The 17,257-nt window shown below is 35.6% G+C and overlaps 1 protein-coding gene and 1 long non-coding RNA gene across 2 annotated transcripts in view; both read right to left on the bottom strand.

Moving 5' to 3' along the window:
- Positions 1-2,274: 2,274 nt before the first annotated feature.
- LOC115419081 (uncharacterized) lies at positions 2,275-2,944 on the bottom strand. Its single transcript, XR_003935397.1, has 2 exons — positions 2,852-2,944; positions 2,275-2,810 (listed from the first exon to the last, which is right to left on the bottom strand). It is a non-coding gene; the product is annotated as an uncharacterized LOC115419081 (long non-coding RNA).
- Positions 2,945-4,517: 1,573 nt separating this feature from the next.
- Positions 4,518-17,257, bottom strand: part of slc2a1b (solute carrier family 2 member 1b) — a 33,569-nt gene continuing 20,829 nt past the window's right edge. Inside the window, exons 3-10 of the mRNA XM_030133689.1 lie at positions 15,993-16,153; positions 14,358-14,598; positions 12,751-12,913; positions 10,997-11,184; positions 9,383-9,487; positions 7,993-8,094; positions 7,682-7,885; positions 4,518-6,037 (exon numbers count right to left, since the gene is read on the bottom strand). Of these exons, the coding sequence (XP_029989549.1) occupies positions 5,843-6,037; positions 7,682-7,885; positions 7,993-8,094; positions 9,383-9,487; positions 10,997-11,184; positions 12,751-12,913; positions 14,358-14,598; positions 15,993-16,153 (1,359 nt within the window). The 3' untranslated portion in view covers positions 4,518-5,842. The remainder of the gene's footprint in view (positions 6,038-7,681; positions 7,886-7,992; positions 8,095-9,382; positions 9,488-10,996; positions 11,185-12,750; positions 12,914-14,357; positions 14,599-15,992; positions 16,154-17,257) is intronic.

Genomic DNA, 17,257 nt, shown 5'->3' with positions numbered 1-17,257 from the left:
TTAATTGGTTTTCCCCTGTAAGTCGCTTTGGAAAAAAGCGTCTGCCAAATGCGTAAACATAAACATAAACATAATAATAATAATAATAATAATAATAATAATAATAATAATAATAATAATAATGGATTGGATTTTATATAGCGCTTTTCTAGACACCTAAAGCGCTTTACATTATTGATCCATTATTCATTCGCTCTCACATTCTCCCTCTGGTGGTGGTAAACTACATCAGTAGCCACAGTTGCCCTGGGGCAGACTGACAGAAGCGTGGCTGCCAATTCGCACCTATGGCCCCTCCGACCACCACCAAACATTCATACGCATTCATACGCCAGTGTGAGTGGCACTGGAGGCAAGGAGGGTGAAGTGTCTTGCCCAAGGACACAATGGACTGACTAGGACAGAGCGGGATTCAAACCGCCAACCCTTCAGTTATTGGACGACCCACTCTAGCACCTGAGCCATGGCCGCATCCCCATTAGCAACTGAATCATCAGTTGCTATTCTTCCTGGGGTCTCCTCTACATTACATTACAATTTTAATTATTTACATTAATCTTACACCATTCATGCCCACACACACACACACACACACACACACAAAGGGGACATATACAACAGCCCAATGCGATATAATAATTAAATAAAACAAAATAAGTACAATTCATTTGTACTCCTTCACCAAACAATAGCTGTCTGATACAAATCATAAGACATCTTTCAATATTATCAATGCTCTTTCTATTTCATACCTGCTGTGTAAACAAGAAAAGTTTTAATTTCTTTTGAAAACATTTTCTGTTATTTTCCAACAACAGAAACCCTAGCAATCCAAAGATCCATTCCAGTGATTAGGCACTAACAGTCTAAGGACCGGAATCGGGGGGTAGGACTGGATAAGCAGTGGCTTCTTCCTTCTCCCTTTCAGACACAACAGTTGTTCCTTGTTCTATTATTCTATTTGTTAGTTTTGTTTTGTTTTATTTTGTTTCCCATGTTTTGTATTATGTTTGTGTCTGAAATAAACTAGAGGTTTTTTTTCAGCGCCATATGTGTTTGAATGGGGTCTGGAGTTAACGTCCCCTTAACCCAGTGTTTCTCAAACTGTGGGGCGGGTCCCCCCGGGTGGGCGCGAAGGCTTTCCAAGGGGGGCATGGGATCATTCCTAGGTGTTTTCTTTTCTTTTCTTCAGGTTAGAACATGTAGCAGGTGGAACTAATGTTTTAGCGTTGGAGCACCCTGGACTCATTTTAGGGACGTACAACAAACCAGTCTACTGCCATGGTGATCTGTCACTAGACTAGACCAAGAGTTTAGGTTTGGACAATGGACAAGGATTGGACCGGAAAAGAAAAATGTGCAATGTTTCTGTTTTTACACAGTTTGTACAGATTGCACTTTAATGTTCTGAGATGTGCAACGGAAACAGGCTCATTGCAGCCACTGATATTGTTAAAATGTTCATCTTTGTTACCAAAATGTGTTTGTTGTTCTACCAAAAAATATACCTTATTGTCATAGTTGTAAGATAATTACACATTTCCTATTTTTATTGGAAAAATAATGTCTCAGGGAGTAGTTTTGTTGAGGTCATTTATATTGTTCAATCAAAAATCGAAGTTATTTTTAATTTGCACAACAAATTATTCAAGGAAAAGCAAAAAGTATTCTAACGATATTGATGTTTCTTTCAATAAAAGTTATAATTGCACCACAGGTACAATGTTGTTGGGGTTGAGGGGGGCTTGGAGATTTTTCGTGCTCCAAAGGGGGGCCCGACAGAAAAAGATTGAGAACCACTGCCTTAACTAAAAAGTCCAAAACTTACAACCAGTACACTAGGTCCACAGACAGCCTTTCACCATCTCACTGGCCTCCTTAGGGGAGGGTGAGGTGACAGGGATTGACTTGGTTTAGTTGCAATCTGAAATCTCACTGGTTGATGCCTCTCCACCTTATACAGTGAACCTCGAAGACCTTTTAAAGACCATTATAAATGCAATTTGAGACCCATTTCACACCCCATTGAACCACAGCCGGATTTAAATGATGCTCTCGCTGTGAATATATCCAACACTAGCGGGTGACAGAGGTGTTTTTTTCTTCTTAAGTGACTTCCTGTGCAACTCAGTGTATTTACGCCTCAAAATTTCTTTCTTGCACAAGGTTCATTTTGTTATTTTAAGCATTTTAATATCTGTCAAGACATGTCAAAAACATCTCAAAGCTGAAAATACTAAAATAAATAAATAAAAATATGGTATGAGACATTGATACTGTATGCATGATTTCTTTTTATTCAGCCATTAACCACTTCCATTCAGGACAACCATCACATTTCACATTTCATCACCATACACACAGATATTTCATTATTACAAACATTAAAATATGGTCTGTGCCCTAAAATGAAACCACTACAGAATGTAACACAATCCTTATATCATATATATATATGAGTCAGAATTAAAATAATTGTAGTATTATTAGGCCACAACATACAGTATCTTAAGAAATCAAAAATAAACAGGAACAGAAAACAAGTGTGGAAGCTAAAACACAAAGAGATATACAGCACTACAATATACATCATTAATTTATCTATAAAAAAAAAAAATTCTAAAAGTAAAATACTTTAATAAATCTGGATTGTGTGAGGCTGTGTTTAATATTTACATCATGCTGTGTTTGGAGAAGATTCATTAAAAGCCAAATGCTGAGAAGAACTGTGAATCTATGTACATACAATACACTGTTTTTTCTTCGCGGCACATGTCAGTCTGTGTGGGAAGTGCATGGAAATTTGTTGTCTGTGACGGTTGTGCCGTTACAGACGTTTGCTGGTGTAGACGTGAAAGGCACAGAGATGGAGGTCACAGTGCGAATCGGGTACAAAACCCACCGGAACGACAGGCTGCACTAAGATGTACTATATACAATAAGAATGAACGGTAACACTTGATTTGAAGGTCTAGTTTCTAATGCATTAAGCGCACATTCAGAAGACATTATAATGCATTATAAAAGTCATTACAACAGTTTATGATCATGTACAACAACTTTTACCAAGGTTAATAAAGTATTATAAGTGTAGGCATGATGTATTATACATTTTGCTTTCATAATGTTTATACATCCATACCAAAGTGACAACAGTGTTTGTAGGAAGAATCTCAAGTCCTGGGTTAGAGAACACATTATAACCATCATAACAATCAACCATTGCATCTTAAATGTAAAATAAGCTTATGGTTTGTTCTTGAAAGTGCATTGTTTAGTTCCTCAGACGCTTGATTTTAAGTTTAAAGTTCTCAGATAAACATTGGAAGATTTGGATTCTGGCAGAGAAGCAGTGTGAAGGAATTTAGTTTTTTAGGTGGGGAACTTTTATTAGGTTTTGTCACTGGTCTCTATACCCATCTATTTTAGGGATTTAATTTTTATTTAAAAAAAAAAAAAGTATGTGTTTGAATTAACAAAGATTTAGAGCTGCCACATTATTTTTTATTTATGTATAAAGCAACATGTGACACTTCTATTTACTGTCTCTGTTCTTTTAATGTTTTGTTTTTGCAAAATAAAGTTAAAACTTTGATGCATCATTTTTGACTTACACTTTACTTAGAGCCAGTAGATACTGCTCATACGTCATCATACTTGTGTTATAATATCATACAATTGCTAATTGCTACAATTGTCACTTTACTAAAAGCTCTTAAAGTCCTCCTGTAATTTATTACACTGTCACTTTGGTATGGATGTATAAAACATTATGAAAGCTAAATTTATAATACATTTTGCCTACACTTTATAATACTTTATTAACCTTGGTATAAGTTGTTGTACATGATCATAAACTGTTGTAATGACTTTTATAATGTCTTATGAATGTGCGCTTAATGCATAAGAAACTAGACCTTCAAATAAAGTGTTACCGAATGAACAACCAATCAGGGAATGGTTACACTGAATTCTGACTGTCGGATCTGGATTGATGGCTTGCCATATTAACTCAGATATAAAATGATATAATTCAACACATTTCCATTTCAAAAACATCAAGTAATCCATCAGCAGTACTTCAGTCTCGTCAGTAACAAAGATTCCACATTGCGAGTATAAAATACAATACAAATGACTGAAACAAGCCCAACCTGTTTTCTTCAGTGATGAAGAAATATCACTGTGAATAATAAAGTGCTGCTACAAAAGATACTCAAATGACACATATACAGAGGAGATAGGTTCAACTGGTGATACAGCAGTCATAGACAGTGAAACAGATAGAGCCAGACCTTCGATTTGAGCGTACAGTACAGAGAGAGAGAGAGACGCACAATACTGCTGAAGTCAGAGCAGGAAGCACAAAAGGAGCCTTATACGATAAACGAGTGTCCTCCTCCTATAGGATAAAACAGACACTACAACAGTCCAGGGTTTTGACTCAGGAGTGGTGACGTGCATACTCAGCACAGTGAAACCCTTCCGTATTGCAGTGACATTCACTTTGGTCCCCGTTTTTTTTTTTTTTTCTGTACATACTTTGTCGTTGTCAGAGGAGCAGAGTGCAGCTCTGTATTTGTGTGAAAAGAGCCAGACAGCTCTGGAAGCCAAATCACCAGACTTAAGGAGCTCCAGAGGTAAATCTCTGCCCAAATACACCTCAGTAAAGATCCTCCACTGACAGAAGCTTTCAGTCTGGATCAGGTGGATCTGACCTGAAAGCCAGAAAGGCTAAAAGGGTGGCTTTTAAGGCTGGGATTGTTTTACAGGTTTTTTTTTGTTTTACGGTTACTTTAACTCAAAACTCACAGATTTTTTTTTTTTGGCTGCTGGTTGTGAGCCGTAACTTGTCTCATGTCACGGTAAAAGGATGGATGATTTATTTATCCAACTGTGAGAATGATCTGTGCAAATATTTGTTCTCACATAGACCTATTGCAATATTCATTTGGCCAAATGCGCTTTTAAAAAGGAATTGTGTAAAAGAGTCTAAATGTCTAAAAGGTAACCAGGTTCTTGGTATTAAAGCATGATAAAACTACTTATAAATAATACAAATGAACTTTGCATTGTCGAATACTTAATCTAACATTTCAAGGAGATTAAAATGTGATAGAAAATATATATACTCGGTGGATAATTACTGTTAATTCAGCAAATGGATTACATGACCTTATTCCAATAGAGTTTGTGTACTCTTGTGTACTTGTGTAACCTTTCTCTGCAAATTTACACAATTAATTCCTTGTCGGTGGAGCTCAGAGGTCTTGTCTGAGAGCGGTGCTCCATCTAGTGGACAAGCACAGGCTGTGCACAGCTACAGTGTCTAGAGAGATGCAGCATAACAGTATGATCCATAATAAAAATAAGTATTTTGCACAGTGAAACCGATCTCTACAACTACAGTGCTCTATTGCCAGATACTAACAAAGGCAGAAGTGTAACAGACTACAAAGGACGCAGCATAAGCTCGTATCTGCAATATATTAAGTGAAAAAAGTTATTACAAAAAGTTGGTTGATTGATAGACACTCTTTTCTTTAAAGCATCTTAAAAATATTAAAAACCTTCCCCATCTATCCTCAGCACCCCTCTGCGTATTTACACAGGCGACACCATGCCTGGGGAGTTTTAGAAATTCTTTGAGCGACCTGAGAGGGGCAGCAGAAGACGTCATGTTGGAGAATCACACAGGCCTGTTGGTAATAAATGCCCGAAATGTGGTGACAGTGTGAAAGATTTTCTACAGACAGATGGACCTGTCTACTTCTAGTTAGTAGACCCTTCTCATCCCTCCTTGGTCAGAGAAAGAGTTCGTCAGAGGCTGAACACAGTCCGCTCAGAGCTGAGAGTCAGCTCCCAGGCTGTTCAGCTCCTCTGGTGAGTGTTTCTCCCCATCGACTGTCTGGCGGAAACCGGCCGCTATCTCATCAAACGTCCGGCCCTTGGTCTCTGGGACTCTGAAGTAGGTGAAAATGAAGAAGACTAACAGCAAGACAGTGAAGATGACGAACACGTATGGGTAGCACAGCTCCTGCAAACAGACAAAAGGAGAACAGTTAGTGGAGTCTAAAAGGGTTCAATCAGTCCTCAAAATGTTTTTATTTCATGAAAAAATGTAAAATGTACAGCTTAATAGTAGAGGAAGAATTAGGATGCTTTACTAAAATACCCCACTGTGAAAATATTCCACTACAAAAAAAGTTCAAAACCTTAAAATCACGTACATTATGTAGACTATCATATATGTGATGAATTCATTTTACTGCTCTGGAGGTTAAAGGTAGAGCTCATTTGAAGCACTTTATATATTATATTTATTATATTGTAGTTTAATCTAAAAATGTGTCATGTTCTAAATCACATCACATAAAAACATGTGGCCCGGGGGCCAAATCCGGGCCGCCAAAGGGTCCAGTCCGGCCCTTGGGATGAATATGTGAAATACCCAAATTACACTGAATATATTTTAGCTCAGGTTCATTTTAGTTCAGGTTCCACAATCGAACAAATTCAATCTCAAATGGGTTAGATCAGTAAAATACTACCCTATAACCTATAAATACTCATAACTCCAATTTTTTCTCTTTGTAAATGTAAATATTTGCATGTATTTACACAAAAAAAAAGTATAATTTTGCAAAAAATGTGAACAACCTGAAATGTCTTAAGAGAAGCACAATTTTAACAATATTCCACCTGTTAAATGTTTTGAGACCTACTGTGATCTGTAAGTTATATATAATGTACATATGTAAATGATCAACTGCAGCATGATATTGTTAAAATTACAATTATTTCTTCAGCTTGTTCACGTTATTCACAATGTTTGAAAAGATTGTTTGTAGATGTAAACATTTTCATAATGTAATCTTACTTTTTTCACTGTAAAACATAGTGGAAAGTTTGGAGTTGACATTATTTCTATTTTTATTATGTTATTTTACTGGTTTGCCCCACTTCAGATCAAATTTAGCTGAATGTGGCCCCTGAACTGGAATGATTTTGACACCTGTGTTCTAGATCATCATAGCTGCCCCGTTAGAACCACATATCTTTAAAAAAGTAGCTTTTCTTGAGCTCAGAAAAACAGGCCTGCTTTCAGCTTTTTGCATTTTCAACAGACATGAAGAACACAATAAAACAGAATAGAATAGAATAGAATAGAATAGAATAGAATAGAATAGAATAGAATAGACTTCATTGTCAGTGTGTGTTCAATGAAATAAAGAACATTTAAAAAATAAAAAGTAAAATAAAATATAATATAAAATCTAACAAAAGTCAAATGAGAATAGAACTAAAGCAGAATAAAATAAAATAGACATAAAATATGAATTGACACAATACAACAGTGTTAACAGTATGTGAAAAAATAGTGCATTTGTATTTGAATATATATTGAATAACATATTGAATTGTTTTTGCATTTTATTGCACAACTTATTGTACATAGTTCAAAATTGATTGGAATTGGAATGGATGAAAAAATGTAATCTGAATAGTAACTAAAGAAATAACTGCCTGTGAGATGTAGCAAAGTAAAATATGACAGAAAACGGAAAGTGCAAGTACCTCAAACTAGTACAAAAAAACCACAGGACTTGTGTAAAAGTACTTTGTCACATTCTGCCACTGCTTGACCCAAACATTGTACTCTGCGGACTGGTGGACTCACCTCTATATACTGGAAGCACATTCCCACTATAAAGTTAGCAGTCCAGTTGGAGAAACCAGCCACAGCGATGGCTGAGGGCCTGGGTCCCTGTGAGAACAGCTCAGCCACGATAAACCAGGGGATTGGACCCGGCCCCAGTTCAAAGAAAGCGACGTAGGCGAAAATGGCCACGATGCTCAAATACGACATCCATTTAAGCTTTTCCTACAAGAACAGAGGAGAAATACGAGGTTAGAAACTGGCTCTGACAACTACCTGGAGCACAATCACTTCATATTTTTAACGTCTTTGATCAAATTAGAGAAACCTACGAGCAGAGCTAAGGCGATTGTCATCAGGATGGTAGCTCCGGCCATTCCCATCAGCCCCAGCAGGTGCAGAGACCTACGCCCAGCACGTTCAACCACAAACAGCTGCAGGAAACAATAAACAAAATACAAGTCAGTGTTGTAGTGTCTAAACTACAGGGATTCAAGCTATTGAATGCTCTATAGAGTCACACAGCAGTGGTAGATTTACGGTAGGGTTTATAAGGCTTATAAAGGTAAAGATACTACATTGATCCCTGAGGAAGTAGCATGACGGTACAACAATACAGTACCATAAAAAGACAATACTATGCAATAAAATAAAAAAAAACAGCATGAGCTTATTTTATATTGATGGCAGAAGTAGCAGTTGGTTTAGACAAAATACAACAAGGATAAACAGACCTAACATTTGCAGATAAAACAGTAACTTTTATCAGAATTAAAGCTGGAAGTCATTTAATGTAATTATTTTAATTAATGTAAATCGATATTAAAACTTGACACCACCCACCATTGATGAATAGATTGGAATTGTCTATGAGATTTATGTTATGGAGAAGATATATTTTTCTCTTAAAGTTGAAAAAGGAAAATTTAATTTAAGATTTGGTCCAAATGGATAGAGTATGTAAAACCAACACTGGTCTACAAGGAAAATGCTTCCAGAATAAAAGTAATGAAATTTTACCACGTGAGAGTCACTGATAAAGAAAAGTCAAAAATGCTGGTTGGCTGAAGTTTCCAAGATACTGCCTTGGGTCAAAATGTGAAATTCAAGAATTAACGAGAGAATGGGTTTGACTCAAAAGGAATATTTGTCTCAGAGCTACAAGATCTACTTCAAAACACTGTCTGCACATTAGAATACATTCACTTTACAGGTTCTATTTAGTGGAAGATTTATAAAACTATTATATAAATGTACATAAACCGATATATATGTGGAATAACACTTAATCATATACCTTGAAAACATGAGCAAACAGGCACTTTTGTCATTTATTTTCCAATTAATCTTTTTAAAATACGTAACATTTAGCACATTTAATGTCTGAAGCAAATCATTTCTAAAAAATTGTAGACCGGTGCAATCAGATCTGATATCATTTGACTGTACTTGTGCTTTGTGTGAACCTATCCTCTTTATTTATGTGATGTTTTGATTGTACGAGGTGATGCGCTCCCCCGTTCTGTTTTGTTGTGTTATTGCTTTAACTGGAAAATTAGTAAAAGGAAATCCTGGAAGGGCAGTATGGATATAATCACTCAAACTTTCTGCATCCATCCTTTTTTATGTTTTTGAATGACTAACGCTGTAATTAATGTATGTGATGGACATTCACCTTTACAACTAAAAAGATAATTACAAAAAAAACCCAAAAAAACTCACCGACACCACAGTGAAAGCCGTGTTGACCACTCCAGCTCCGATGGTGGCGTAGACCGGCTGCTCGACTCCGGCTTTCTCAAAGATACGAGTGGAGTAGTAGAAAACCTACAAGAAAGAGGAGAACTTTAAGCTTTTAGACATAGATAACAGACATTTAACTGTTTCCAGCAGATGTTTATCTAATGCACAGGTGTCAAACATGTGGCCTGGGGGCCAAAACCGGCTCGCCAAAGGTTCCAATCCGGCCTGCGAGATGAATTTGCAAAGTGCAAGTTAAGGCATCAAACGCAAAAATAACGTAATAACCTATAAATAATGACAACACCATTTTTTTCCTCTTTGATTTAGTGCAAAAAAAACCATTAAATTATGAAAATGTTTCCATTAACAAACTATCCTTTAACAATAAAATGTGAATAACTTGAGCAAATATGAACAACCTGAAATGTCTAAAGAAAATTAAGTACAATTTTAACAATATTCTGCCTGTTACTGAATGTTTTGTACCTTTGTAGATCTGACCTATAATGCATATGTATAAATGATGAGTCAAGGCATAATATTGATAAAATTCTTCTTGTATTTCTTAACAAATTCCTTTTTTTTCCCTGGTTATTCACATCCTTTTTGCTTGGATCATTTGTAAATGTAAATATTGGCATGATTCAGTGGTTCTCAATCTTTTTCTGTCGGGCCCCCCTTTGGAGCACGAAAAATCTCCAAGCCCCCCTCAACCCCAACAACATTGTACCTGTGGTGCAATTATAACTTTTATTGAAAGAAACATCAATATCGTTAGAATACTTTTTGCTTTTCCTTGAATAATTTGTTGTGCAAATTAAAAATAACTTCGATTTTTGATTGAACAATATAAATGACCTCAACAAAACTACTCCCTGAGACATTATTTTTCCAATTAAAAATAGGAAATATGTAATTATCTTACAACTATGACAATAAGGTAAATTTTTTGGTAGAACAACAAACAAATTTTGGTAACAAAGATGAACATTTTAACAATATCAGTGGCTGCAATGAGCCTGTTTCCGTTGCACATCTCAGAACATTTAAGTGCAATCTGTCCAAACTGCGCAAAACCAGAAACATTGCACATTTTTCTTTTCCAGTCCAATCCTTGTCCATTGTCCAAACCTAAACTCTTTGTTTAGTCTAGTGACAGATCACTATGGCAGTAGACTGGTTTGTTGTACGTCCCTAAAATGAGTCCAGGGTGCTCCAACGCTAAAACATTAGTTCCACCTGCTACATGTTCTAACCTGAAGAAAAAAAAACAAAACACCAAGGAATGATCCCATGCCCCCCCGGAAAGCCTTCGCGCCCCCCCGGGGGGGCCCGCTCCACAGTTTGAGAAACACTGGCATAATTGAATGTTCTTTTTTGCACTAAAACAATTTGGAGTTGCCATTATTTATTGGCTATCACGCTATTATTTTACTGGTCCAGCCCACCTCGGATTAAATTGGGCTGAATGTGGCCCTGCAAGAAAATGACTTTGACACCCCTGATCTAATGTATTGTCTCCATTTTTCTGAGGATGCTTCAGGGGAAAAGAGCAGGTCAGTGTACACCTCATGTCTTCGTGTTGAAACTCACAGCGTTGATTCCAGACAGCTGTTGCGAGAGCTGCAGCATGACGGCGATGACCAGAGGCTGGCGGTAGATGGGCGAGCGGAAAAGCTCACAGATGGTCACTTTCTTCTCCCTCATCATCTGCCGACTCTCCTCCTTCATCTCCTTTATGTCAGTGCTCACGTCTGTGGACCCACGGAGCTTCTTCAACACTGAGATTCACAGAGGAAAAAAGTGGTTGAGGTTAGGCGATGTTTATTCAGCCTCATGAAGGTGTGTTTTGTTTTTTCAGAGGTTTGTGTGCGGTATTTGTTTCAGACTCATGGCACCTTCAGTTAACCCATAAAGACCCAGGGCTACTTTTGTGGCGGTTCCCAAATGACTTTTTCTCTATTTCTACCATTCTTTACTGCTTTATCACCAATTTTTTTCCTAACATTTTCATTTGTAGTTTGCTTTTTTTTTTTGGTGTAAGTCATGCATTTTCCTATATCTAATTCACAGATCATGTAGATCACAGGCGTCAAACATGCGGCCCGGGGGCCAAATCCGGCCTGCCAAAGGGTTCAATCCAGCCCCTAGGATGAATTTGTGAAATGTAAAAATTACACTAAAGATATTAACAATCAAGGATGTTAAAATCATTTTAGGTTATTTCAGTCTAAAGTGTATCAGACCAGTAAAATTCTATCATAATAACCTATAAATAATGAAAACTGTAAATTTGTCTCTTTGTTTTAGTGTAAAAAAAGTAAAATTACACAAAAATGTTTACATCTACAGACTAGCCCTTTACAAAAAATGTGAATATCTGAAATGTCTTAAGAGAAATATGCAGAATTTTAATAATACTCTCCCTGTTATTTAATGTTTTGTGTATTTGTCGATCCACTGTGATCTCTAAGTTGTGATTCACATGTGTAAATGATAAACTAAGGTGTAATATTGTTAACATTGTATTTATTTTACTACAGAATTTTCAGGTTGTTCATATTTGTTCATGTTATGTTCAAGTACAATTCGTAGACGTAAACATTTTCATTACGGAATTTACTTTTTTCACTCAAAAGTTCTTATCCTATTATTTCTATTATTTTACTGGTGTAGCCCACTTTATATCATGTCAGGCAAACTCAGAGTAAATTCAAGGTTAATTATATCAAAACAGAGAAAAATTAAGAAAAAGTGACTTTTGTTACAAAAATATCAATGACTGATCATAAAAACAAGTGCATCCATTCACTGTCATTGATCCAGCTTCATGGGTTTTACAGGCAAATCAATGTTGTAGAAGATGACGGTGTTTCCATGGTAACCACGGAGCCTCTGAATGTCCAAATGGGTCACATCTGATGACCATGAAAAGACGACAAACTGTGTTTTACAAACCATTATTTACATGTATTGATAGGATTAATGGATGAACAGGGATTAAACAGTTTAGATCAGTAGATGGTTTGTGTCGCCGGTGATGGTTTGGGTCTTTATGGCTTAAAACGTAAGAGAAAACACAATCCAAAGGAGTTAAAGCCAAGTGAATCTGATGACCTGAAGTGTCATCAGGCAGAAAGTGATGTGGAATCTGATGCATGTATGAGGAGAAATGTGTGTCCGGTAAAATGCTTCCCACTTTAGAGTTAATTTTTCATTCTTGATCTTACAAATCGTGCCTTTAAGTTAGGAAATAAGCCGTTTTCAAGTCAAACAGACACATTTTTATCTTATGTGGACACATGCATTTAGACAGTCCAATTTGTTTTTTGAGTGTTTGAATTTACCAGCTTTGGCCTTGTTCTCTTCATTCTTGTTGATGAGCAGAAAGCGTGGGCTCTCGGGGCACAGAGGAAGCAGGATGCACTGAATCACAGCAGGGATGAAGGTGAAGCCCAAGAGGAGCGGCCACAAGTTCTCGTTACCCATCACAGCATCCAATCCAAACACCTACATAAACCAAGACATATGTCAAACATGAACAACCTGCAGAACAATGAAAAAAGGAATTTCAAATATTATTGCAGTATAAAACAAAAAGGTAATTCCTCTTAAAATATACATGAAATTTCATAACAGAAGTCTACGCCATGGAGAAAATATCCCATTGGTTTAGAATGAGAGAAAGTGCCTTTGTGACGAAGTGGGAGAAATGGACACAGTATGACACAGTGAACGACGCTTAAGGGTTGACAGACTTGAATGTATGTACCTTGTTTTGGATGATAGATATTGGCAACCATGACTGTTACTTCTTCTGTTTTTGTTTCTTTACTTAACACATCTGTTCTATTCGCCTATCTCTAAAATGGGATATGTAATTTGAATATCGGCTAAAATTTACTTTGGGAGTCAAATGAGTGGCCATTTTTGTCAAAAAAAAAAAGTTGTAAGAAATCCATAGAACTATGTTGAAATAATGTTAATACATTTGTGCACAGACAACTGATATTATTTGACAGTGGAAGCTATATTTTCAGAAATATTAGATTGTGAATAGCACGTGTATGTGAAAACTTTTGCTGGTGGACGGACGTGACATTACCCATGATGATCTGGTCAGTACCAGTACTTTATTACTAATAAATTTATAGACTTACTATTGCTAATTATCCTCTTATTCATAAATGTTAGTATTGTGGATCTAAAACAATAACAGCTTAACAAAAACAAAATGTGTCAGTGGACGGATGTGACATGGTTGTTACAGATCCCATCATACTGATGCTCAGCAGCCATGTCACCGTTTCCACAAATGATCCCTGTGCAAAAACTAGGATCAGAATTATTTATTGTATAGTTTATCATCATACTAAAGAGTAAATAACAATATGGAATTGTTATTTCTTTATAAAAAGGCTTATTATTTGAAAACTGTTGATTTAAAAAGTGACGTGTGACACTCGTAATGTATGTATTGGCGTAACATAAGCAGGATGGATCAGCACCATACTCCATATTGCAACCTGTAAAAATAAAACATGTGATATGTAGAATAGAATCTTGTAAGAAAAACTGGGGAATCTAAAAGAATAGAATATTTGTTTTTCAGGTAAATTCAGTTCAAATATAACTTGGCCATTTGTGACATGGAAATATAGCATTAATTGTGATGAAATTGGACATTTTTGAGCTGAAAACATAGTTCATATGACCATCAACATGTCGCAACAGAACTGAAATCCTATAAATTTGCATAACTTGCATTTACCAACACAAAGTTCCTTTGGGGATTCACTTATATTGATTTCTTAAGCACAAAGAAAGAAATGAGACCTCTAAGCAAATTTTAGTCGATATGTATTTCTTTGTTAAAATGAGAAAAACTTCAATAAAAATGTGAGTATTAAAAAAAAAACCAAAAAAAAAAAACATGAAATTACAATCTGCTGACCTGAGCAATAAGGATGCCAACGACGATGCCCAGCTGGTGGAGGGTACCCAGAGCTCCTCGTAGGGCTGTTGGGGAAACCTCACCCACATACATGGGCACAAAGCCTGTGGAGAGTCCAGAGTAGAGACCCACAACAAACCGACCGATGATCAGCATTTCCCAGGAGTCCGCCATCTTTGAGAAGCCCATCAAAGCGGCTGCGATGAAGGCCAGGATGTTTGCCATGAGCATAGAGTTCCTCCTGTGGAGCACAAAAAAACACCCCAGTTTGGGTTAAAACACTTCACCTACTGTATAAACGCCATTTATTTGGCTGTGATTACTAGAACACTAAAATGCTTCACAAGAGTAAAAATTCTAGAAACGTGGCCATAAGAATAAAAAGAAACAAAGTTAACAAAATTGTTATTGTGTCATTTAACTTTCATATGTAAATTCTATCAAAATGTGATTATTATTAGAGGTGTGTATTGGCAAGAATCTGGTGATATGATACAAATCGCAATACTAGGATCACGATACGACACATCACGATATATCACGATACTGTTAAAGGCTTTTTTTTTTTTTTTATAGCTTAATTTCTTTTTTTAAAGATTATTTCCTGGGAGAATGGAATTACACCAGAAATCTGCACAAATACTAAACACACTTTTATTTGATCACAACAGGATCTAATGCTACATCACAAAATGTTCCTGTGTTTAAATTGAAATTCTGTTTTACATACATTACAGTTTAAGATCCTGTTCAAATGTTCATATTCTATTAGTTCAGAACTAACGCCAGAACATTATTGTTGTGCAATCCCAACAAAGGAACTAACATTATTTAATAAAAATTAAAAATAAATATAATAAATAAAATATAAGCAAAAACAAAAAACTAAAAAACTAAAATGAACCTCCACAATATCTGCAACTGAATAAATACCTAAAAATATTGATACAGTACTTTTTAATATTGATACAGTATTGTGAAATGAAATATCGCGATATATTGCAGAACTGATATTTTCTTACACCCCTAATTATTATACTACATTAAATAAAAAAACAACTAAATTGTTTAATTCTGAAGAATGGATTGATATCATACAGGACATCTACATTCTAGAGAAATCTACATTTTGTTTTAAGGGTCAAAGGGAATCTTTTTTCAGTATTTGGTCAAAATGGACAAACTGTGTAAAACTGTAATTGATGTGAACTGAATACATTGGTTATGTGAAAACATTTATATGATATACATTTCTGTTTACGTTAATGTAAACATACACACCTTAAAGTGTGTTTTATCGTGTTGAGGAAGTAGCAGAGTAAGCCCTCTCCTCCCGCCCACTTTTGTTTGTTTGTTTTTTTATTTGTTCTATATTCAACTAAAAATCTTGGATTAGGCTCTTCGTTCAAATTTGATGTGTGGGTTTTGAATTGTACCCAAAAGGGAAGTTTTGTATGACATGCTTTTCCAAATAAACAAAGAATGGAGAAAAAATTGTTTAATTCTGACAATTGCAGCTCATTTTATTTTAGAATTTCCAAAAACACCAGCTGCCACCAAGTCTGTTTCCGATACTAAAAAGTGCGGCACTATTTTGCCATTTTAATCCAGGACACAGTGTTACTAACTATTTACCTTCCAAAGCGGTTGACAAAGAGTCCGACAGAAAAGGATCCGAAGATGCCACCGACTGAGAAGATGGCGACAGAGACGGACCAGATGGCTGTGAGGGAGCCCTTGGTGATTGGATCACTGTAGCGTCCATACCATGTCTGATTGATGAAGTTTTCAATGACCTACCATGAGAAAAACAGACTCCCTTCAGTCACATTATTTTAATTATTTTATTTTTATTCAACCTTTATTTAATCAGAAAAAAAACTTGTTGAGATTAGAAATTTCAAATCAACCAAGACAGCAGCAGCAAAAGTAACAGACAATAGAGATTTCATCTATACATCCACACTAAAAATGTCTAAAAATACATAAGACTCAGTTCTAAAACCATACATAAATCACTGAACTAAGAATATATACAGTATATAAAAACACCATCAATAATTTAAAAGGTACTAAAAGTGTACAACAATGTTCCTTAAAAGCATCTCAAGGCAGAACCTGTTTCAATCAATTAGAAAAACAATTACATCTGTATTTGTCCCATTCATTTAGAATAACTTTGAATGTATTTAGAGACCAGCTCCTTCAGTTTTATTTCCTTTTATAAATTGTTCCAGACAGTGGGAGGATTATAAGACATAATTAAATGACTGAATGATTATTTGAGTTTAATATGGTTTTCCATACAAGAAATCTGTTACCGTGTTAAAAAAAAAATCAAATCTCTAAATATGCCTATACAGTACATATACACAGTATGTATTTCTTTCAGGTTTATTTACCTGGCACTAGATGTTTCTTAGTTACCTAAAGTCACCTTATGTAAGTCCTAGACCAGCATTAGGTTTGATGGTTTAATAAAGTTGTAATGAACACACAAATACATTTCTCAGTTTCAGATCCAATCTGTATATGTGTGAAGTATGAACAGCGTTAAAAACAAAAGTTTAATGGGAAAAAAAAACAAACAGCAACTATAAACCAAAGCGGCTGTATTTAGTGTGGCCTCCTTTTGCACTTAACATGTTTTTAACCCTAAAGCTAAATGCTAGACTGTTTTCATGTATATGTACAGGTTTTTGTTTCGTTTTCTTATAATCTGTTTCTTATAATCTGTTTCAATTGTAAAAACTAAGTAGGATTACTTTGTTTTGTTGCATATTCAAACTAAACTAAACTAAACTAAACTAAACCAAACCCTTTTGTTCAGACAATATGAGATTTATTGCATTCATTTTCTGTTTTGTTTTTCTTTTTTTTACACCAGGTTTCATTCAATA

Source organism: Sphaeramia orbicularis, chromosome 5 (assembly GCF_902148855.1).
Source record: "Sphaeramia orbicularis chromosome 5, fSphaOr1.1, whole genome shotgun sequence".
In the NCBI taxonomy this organism is placed as follows: Eukaryota; Metazoa; Chordata; class Actinopteri; order Kurtiformes; family Apogonidae; genus Sphaeramia; species Sphaeramia orbicularis.
This window is presented reverse-complemented; position numbering and strand designations above follow the sequence as displayed.